At 44.8% G+C, this 8,902-nt stretch overlaps 1 protein-coding gene across 1 annotated transcript in view; it reads left to right on the top strand.

Moving 5' to 3' along the window:
• The window catches only part of LOC122762365 (E3 ubiquitin/ISG15 ligase TRIM25-like), an 11,497-nt gene extending 7,142 nt beyond the window's left edge, over window positions 1-4,355 (top strand). The window contains exon 3 of the mRNA XM_044017562.1: window positions 4,254-4,355. Within this exon, the coding sequence (XP_043873497.1) occupies window positions 4,254-4,355 (102 nt within the window). The remainder of the gene's footprint in view (window positions 1-4,253) is intronic.
• The last annotated feature ends 4,547 nt before the right edge of the window (window positions 4,356-8,902 follow it).

Below are 8,902 nucleotides of genomic sequence, written 5' to 3' on the forward strand. Positions count from 1 at the left end.
CCTATAACACACACACACACCTATACAGCGTTTTACAGGAAAACATCCACACGGTCGTTCATAACGTTCCTTGCCCTGCTTATATAAGCCCCGCCCCTTTCCTCCCTGTGTATTTCACAGTGGTGGCGTCGTGTCTCGTGTTCTGTGGACCGTGCAGTCACAGGCGTCACATACGTGGAGTCATGTGCTCATGATTCAACTTAAACAAACCTCTCCCTGTTTCATATTTCCTTTATTTAACGTTCAAACTTCTTTAATTATTCAAATAAACGCTCAAGAACAAATGACTCCATTGTGAGAGTCATATTTTTGTGTGAGATAAATGTCACCGCTTCATCTTCCCAGACTTTAAGTGTAATCTGATTACACACAAACATAAAACAGTGAATATTCTGTGGATTAACAGAAGAGATTCTCAGTCTTTCACTTTCACTTCTATTTTCTGCTAAACTTATTGATCTCATTATGTATTTAAAAAAAAGACGTTAAATAAAGAAGCCACATGAGCAGCAGTGAGATTACAACACACACACACACATTGACAGATTTGCCGCCACGGCTCCAAATCTATTTCCTTGACATAGCCAAGGCTACACACACACACGCACACACACACACACACACAACACACACGCATTACACACACACACACACATGCAGCTGTTTACTACTGTCAGAAGTAATAAACATGAGTCAGTTTGAGAAAAGCATTTGAGAGAGAAATGTAAAAGTATGAAACTCCATATGCTCCCTCTCTCTCCCTCCCTCCCTCCCTCCCTCCCCCGGCTGAACGATGACAGATCGTCTCAGACGCTGACAGCCTGTAGAACACTCACTGTTTTCCAGATTAGACTCTAATTTCTCAGCTTGGAGACGTAAACTCGGAGGAGGCCCAGCTGCAGAGCGTGACAGCCGTGTTACAGCTTCTTATTTATTTATTTTTTCCTCGCTCATATTATGGTCTGTCACTTTTTAACAAGACAATTTCACAACACACGTGACGAGAGGATTCCTGCAGTACTGGGAGTTTTCAGCTCTATTGTTCTGGAGACACGTGACCAACGACATGTGACCAACGACATGTGACCAACGACAGACACGTGACCAGCGACAGACACTTGACCAGCTGCATAAGACACGTGAATTAACCCATATGTGACTAACGACAGACAAGACTACGACAGACATCGCATCTCAACGCATAGACACGGACTAACCATTAGACACGCGGACTAACCACAGACACGCGGACCAGCCACAGACACGCGACCAGCCGACAGACACGAATCAACGACAGACACTCTGACCAACGCATATGTGACCAACAATGATTACACGCGACCAGCCATTGTTCTGACTGTACGCACAGACACGCGGATCAACCACAGACACCCTGACCACGCATGGCATTGACGTGACCAACGCATATGTGACCACCCATAGACACAAGACCAGCCATGACACGCAATCAACTAACTACAGACACGGACTAGCCATTAGACACGAATCCAACGACAGACACTTGACCAACGATATGTGACCAGCGATAAGATACTTTTAACCAACGATAGACACTTTGACCAACGACATGTGACCACAGACACGAACTAATGACAGACACTCCTGACTAGCGACAGACGCGGATTCAACGACAGACACTTTTGACCAGCTTAATAGCACGGACCAACCACATGTGACCAACTATTGCAGACACAAGACCAGCCACACAGACACTGCAACTACAGACACGGACCAGCTTACAGACATCAAACAACTAAATTCATTACAGACACTTGACCAATCCACATGTGACCAGCGCATAGACACGTGAATCAATTCATAGACACTTGACTAACCATATGTGACCAGCCACAGACACGTAGAATTAGAATGACAGACACGCATTCAGCTTACAGACACGTGACCAATTACATGTTACCAGACAGACACGCGGACTAACGATAGACACAAGATCAGCCGCATAGACATCGCAACTAACGACAGACATATCGCGACTAACGACAGACACAAGACCAGCTTAATAGACACGAATCAACGGCCAGACACGGACTAACGACAGACACGCGACTAACGACAGACACGTGACCAACGACAGACACGTGACCAACGACAGACACGTGACCAATGACAGACACGTGACCAGCAAACGACGTTTCTCTCTGGACTTTGGTGTGGGAGAGTGAGTGCTTCACAAACGTCTGTCTCACAGTGAAATGTAGACGTGATCATGTGACGTAGATGTCGTAGATTTTATAATCTTACAAAGAAAAAACATCCCAGAGATGAAGTCTCACACACACACACACACACACACACACACACACCCATCAGAGGACCAGTGATGGAAAGCGATGGTGACACCAGCCGTCAGCTAACATCAGCCCCGGGAAGATCGCCGTGACAACCACGACATCGACCCCTCCGAGAGATTATCGTCAGCTGCAGCCTGAAGGCTACAGGCCACACACACACGCACACACACGCACACACACGCACGCACGCACGCACGCACGCGCGCGCGCGCACGCACGCACGCCACGCACGCACGCACGCACACGCCGCACAAAGACGCACGCACGCCGCACGCACGCATCGCCGCACGCATACACACACACACATATTGGTTATTGGTTACACGCACGCGCACGCACGCACACACGCACGCACGCACGCATCGCGCACACACACGCACACACGCGACGCATTGGCCACACGCACGCACGCACACACACACACGCATTACACACACACACGCACACGCACGCATTACACACACACACACACACGCATACCACACACGCACGCACGCACACACACACACACACGCACACACAGTGCTGAATGATAGCAGATATAATTTCCCGCACGTTTGAACTGGTAAACAAAAGTGACGATATCTGAGCTCGTCTAGTCTCCCCTGAGCTGCCATGTGCTCGCTCTGTTGTCCGCTCATTTCTGGCTGCGTCTCTGATTGTTAATCTCACGCGGACTCAGACGTTGACGAGCGAGGGATCGAAGGTTTTGTCTCATCAAGTTTAGGAAAACACCTGTCCTTGAATCTGTTATTATAAATCTATTGATTTTATACATTAGTATGTATAATCTCACAATGAAAAGGCTTTGAAGACTTTGACACTTGTAATAGTTTAACTCTTTAGAAACATTTGTAAACGCTCTCTCTTCTCTACGACGCGTTATAAACTCTGTGTGTGTGTGTGTGTGTGTGTAAAGGCAGGTGTGTGTGTGAGGTTGTCGTCGAGGAAATGTCAGAAAGTGTCGATCAGTGTTGCTCAAATGTCTTGTTTTCGTTCCACAAATGATTTCTTCACTTTTTGGAGCAAAGAAAGTAGAAAATCTTCACATTTAAGAAGCTGAAAAATGACAGAAACTGCTTTGAATTATTAAAAGACGCTGATTTCTCGTTGCAGCTCTGACACAAAGAGGCATTTTTCCTCAAAATCAGCAGGAAAAATTACTGGAAAATTGACTTTTTTTGGTGCACTCAGCATGTGACAAGTGTGTGTGTGTGTGTGTGTGAACTGGGAGTGAACTGTAGTGCACGGTGAGAGGGTGAGAGGGTGAGAGGGTGAGAGCCCTCGACGCCTGTGGGGAAGAGGAGGAGAAAGCGTCTCCTCTGGAGATAAGACTCACAGAATGAATCCTCTTGATGAAGCTTCTGTTTATCTGTCTCACGCACACACACACACGCACAGACACACACACAGACACACACACACACAGACACACACACACTCCACACACACACACACGTTCAACAGGTTTATAAACAGACGGCGTTATTTGATTCATCTTAGTTTTTCTTCTCTTTCATTATGTTGTCGTTTCTCATCCTTTGTTCATTACAGTTCTTTATAATCTCACGTTTATGGGCTGATTTATTAATCTGCTCATTTGATGGTTTTACTCGTTTTTATTTAGTTTCCTGTGAATGACGTGAAACTGCATCGCCTTGTATGAAAAGTGCTTTATGAATAAAGTTTGATTGTCGAGGTGACGCCGTGGAGACTTAACACGTTACATGTGTGATATTAGATCTAATCTTCTGAAAGATTAGATTCTTTCACACATTCATGTCTTCATTTAATTTAATCTGGAGACAAATGTGTGATAATCCCTTTTAAAGTAAACTAATAAAACTGAGCTGAATTCTTACTCATGCAAATGTTATTTAGCTGCATGTTGACGTGAAAATGACTTCATACCAAAACCAGATAAAGAACCCAGAGAATCAGGAGAACCAGGAGGACCTGAAGAACAAGGAGAACCTGGAATTCCAGGAGGACCCGAAGAACCCAGAGAACCTGAGAACCTGAAGAACAAGGGGAGAACCTCAAGAACCCAGAGAACCTGGAGGACTTGAAGAACAAGGAGAACCAGGAGGACCTGAAGAATAAAGAGAACCCAGAGGAGAACCAGGAGGACCTGGAAGAACAAGGAGAATCCTGGAATTCCGAGGACCCAAGAACCCAGAGAACCTGAAGAACAAGCAGGACCTAAAGAACCCAGAGAACCTGAGGACTTGAAGAATAAGGAGAACCAGGAGGACCTGAAGAATAAAGAGAATCAGAAGAACCAGGAGGGACCTGAAGAACAAGGAGAACCTGGAATTCCAGGAGGACCTGAAGAAACCCAGAGAACCAGGAGGACCTGAAGAACAAGGAGAACCAGGAGGACCTGAAGAATAAAGAGAACCCAGAGAATCAGGAGAACTAGGAGGACCTGAAGAACAAGGAGATCCTGAAGAACCCAGAGAACCAGGAGGACGTGAAGAACCCAGAGAACCTGAAGAACCAGGACAACCTGAAGAACACCCACACTCACAAACGAGGAGAACCTGTGACCTCCTGCAGAAAGACCCTTGTTCTGACTGGGTCATGAACCCTGGTCTTGAAGAGCTGACCACTTCACCACCACGTGGCCTCTCAGCTATGAAACTTTATTTATTAATCTGTGCTTTTCTAAAACTGCCAGAAAAGAAAAAACATGACTTAAATAAATACGACAAATATGTTCTAATAAAGAAGAGAAGAACATTGGCATGACACACACATTGACACACACACACACACACAGGGACGGAATAATGTGTTTAAAAACAACAACAACAACAACAACAACAACAACAACAACAACAACATGTCAGCATTAAAAAACAGACGCAGACGATGTCTCTGAAGATGAAGAGCCGGCGTTATTAGAGGTCAGAGGTCAACGCACAATGGCACAGTGCAATTTACCTCCATGAAATATACTGCACATGCAGTAGAGAGACAGACAGACAGACAGACAGATAAGACTCGTACTAAACTGAACATAAGTCAGTCTGTGCTATTTATTTATTATTAGAGTCATAAAGTCAGTTTGGTAAAAACAGGAAGTTTAATCTGGATTGTGTCGCAGACATAATCTCAGTGAAGCTCTAAAACCCGGCACTGCTTCACCGTCTTATATCAACGCCTTCGATCGGCCGCTTAATCTCAGAGCAACAGGGTGAGATGTGCTGCCTCCTCCTGCCCCGGGGGCTAATTTGATTGGAGGTGCCGTGTGTTGACTTGTGGTGATTCCGCGGCATAATTCTCCTCTGGGAGAGCGAGAGCTTCCACCGCTGTCACCGACGCCATCAAACTGTCGCCCTGTGACGTATTCCCCTGATCCACCGCCAACGACCGGGCTGCACTTCATCTCTCTCTGTCTGTCTGTCTGTCTGTGTGGGTGTGTGTGTGTGTGTGTGTCTGTCTGTGTGTGTGTCTGTGTGTGTGGTGTGTGTGTGTGTGTGTGTGTGTCTGTGTGTGTGTGTGAGTGTGTGTGTGTTCGTGTGTGTGTGTGTGTGTGTGTGGAGTGTGTGTGTGTGTGTCTGTGTGGAGTGTGTGTGTGTGTCTGTGTGTGTGTGTGTGTCTGTGTGTGCAGGTCTGTGTGTGTGAGTGTGTGTGGAGTGTGTGTGTGTGTCTGTGTGTGTGTGTCTGTGTGTGTCTGTGTGTGTGTGTGTGTCTGTGTGTGTCTGTGTGTGTGTGAGTGTGTGTGTGTGTGTCTGTGTGTGTGTGTGTGTGTGTGTGTGTCTGTGTGTGTGTGTGTGTTCAGTGTGTGTGTGTGAGTCTGTGTGTGTGTCTGTCTGTGGCAGGTGTGTCTGTGTGTGTGTGTCTGTGTATGTGTGTGTGTCTGTGTATGTGTGTGTGTCTGTGTGTGTGTCTGTGTGTGTGTGTTCATGCAGGCCCGTGTGTGTGTCTGTGTGTGTGTCTTCTGTGTCTGTGTGTGTGTGTTCATGCGGTGTGTGTTCAGTGTGTGTCTGGCGCGGTGTCTGTGTGTGTGTCTGTGTGTCTGTGTGTGTGTGTGTCTGTGTGTGTGTGCGTCTGGCGTGTGTCTGTGTGTGTGTGTGTCTGTGTGTGTGTCTGTGTCTGTGTGTGTGTGTGTCTGTGTGTGTGTGTGTGTCTGTGTGTGTGTGTCTGTGTGTGTGTGTGTGTGTCTGTGTGTCTGTCTGTCCTCCTATTAGAGTCACAGTTGTATCTGCTTTGACACATACACACACTTTTTTTTTAAGACAGTCGTCGTGTTCGCGATTCTTTTCACAACAGACAAAAAACAAAAACAAACGGAAGTCTCGACAAACTCGGCAGCCATCTTGGTTTCACTATCATGGACAGAGAGCAGTGGGTGGGGCTTAAAGATGTATATGCGGAGACATCAGTGCAAGTGTGACGAAAAAAAAAAAAAATTTAAACAAAAATCTGTGCTTTAAAAGCATTTTTCTTCCACCACGCCATTAACCCTGGCTTTGGCTCCTCCCACTACAGAACCATGGAGATATGATATATATACAGTATATACACACACAGTTACCTATATACTTTCATATACTTTTATTATTATGTATGTATACACATATGTGTGTGTATATATAACATATATACACACACACACACATATATATGTATACTGTATATACACATATATATATATATATGTGTATATATAAGTATATAGCCACTCATTCACAGCCACTTCTGTAAAACCTGACATTATTTCACACATTAGCTTATTTTAAACATATTATACACATAAACGTCATCATTTTAAATTCTGGGTTTAAATCCACACTTTACTACATTAAAGGGTTAATGCTAATAATGTGGGATTACCGTAACTGCAGCATAAAAAAGACATAACATAAAAGTCAGACTTACCATCAAACCATGTGAGAGTAGGTCAAGAGGTCACAGATAATCCAACATGACATGTCTTTAAACAGCGCCCCCTCTGTCCTGTGTTCCATACACCGCACAACCACAGGACTGATGAAGACAAGCGAGTGTGAAGCAGGAAGTGTTGAAGTGTGCACACGCACACCTTTGTCCTGGTGTCACTTAAATGACATAAATGAATATAAATGTAAAGTGTCAGTGACAGCGTCTGAGCCTTCAGTCCTCTCACATCCAACATTTAATCTCACCTTTATTTACGTTTAACGCTAAAACTTCATTAAAATAAACCAAAGGTTTCAGCCAATCAACACCTGGCTCCGCCCACAAAGAGAGAGGATAAACAGGAAAAAAACAGGAAATGATATCTTATATACAAATATATGGATGAAATAAAGTTATAGTAATTAACCAGCAAATCAAAGTGTGACGTATAACCCTGATTCATTTACATAATCCTGTAAATTATCCTGGACTTTGTCCTCGGGTCTGTCCGTCCGTCGCTTGTCTGTTTGTGAGATTACGTCACATCTGCATCTATTTCTAGATTCATACACACTGTTGAATGCGCAGATTATAATCTGCGAGATTACATCACATCTGCTCTGTTTATGGAGTCATACACACGTTGAATGTGCAGATTATAATCTGCGAGATTACGTCACATCTGCTCTGTTAATGGAGTCATACACACGTTGAATGTGCAGATTATAATCTGCGAGACTATGTCACATCTGCTCTGTTTATAGATTCATACACACTGTTGAATGTGCAGATTATAATCTGCGAGATTATGTCACATCTGCTCTGTTAATGGAGTCATACACACTGTTGCAGGTGCAGATTATAATCTGCGAGATTGCGTCACATCTGCTCTGTTTATAGAGTCATACGTCACATCTGTATCTATTTATATATTCTTACACACTGTTGAATGTGCAGATTATAATCTGTGATATTATGTCACATCTGCATCTATTTATAGATTCATATACACTGTTGAATGTGTGGATTATAATCTCTGACCCACTTTCACCGTGGCACAGCACAGTAAAGGAATCTAAATCTCAATGTCCTTGTTAACTATTATGGTCTGCTGCTGTGAGGAAGGAAGGGGGCGTGGCATGTGCACACACTCACACACTGACTTCCACTTGTGTCTTCCACTGAGTTGAACCGCCCACTCAAACACTCACTCTTTAGCCAGAAGGCCGACATTCAATAACACTTTAGCTTAAACCTGAACAAGTGTTTTACACACACACACACACACACACACACGCGCCTACACACACACACACACACACACACACACACACACACACACACACACACACACACATCACAAGGCCACGCTTCTCACACACACACACACACACACACACACACACACACACACACACACACACATACACACACACACACATACACACACACACGCTACACACACACGTAGCCACACTCACACACACACACACACACACACACACACACACACACACACACACACACACACACAGAGAGAGCACGTCCCTGGGGTGAAGTCGCTCGTATACCCTCTCACTGGCTGGGTTTAATATTTCATGCGCTCACTGGAGGCCTCATGTTTTATTGAGCCGGTCGGTGCCACGTTATGCACCATCATTTATAAATGACCGCCAATCAAT

Source organism: Solea senegalensis, unplaced genomic scaffold (genome assembly GCF_019176455.1).
Source record: "Solea senegalensis isolate Sse05_10M unplaced genomic scaffold, IFAPA_SoseM_1 scf7180000015596, whole genome shotgun sequence".
Classification (NCBI taxonomy): domain Eukaryota; kingdom Metazoa; phylum Chordata; class Actinopteri; order Pleuronectiformes; family Soleidae; genus Solea; species Solea senegalensis.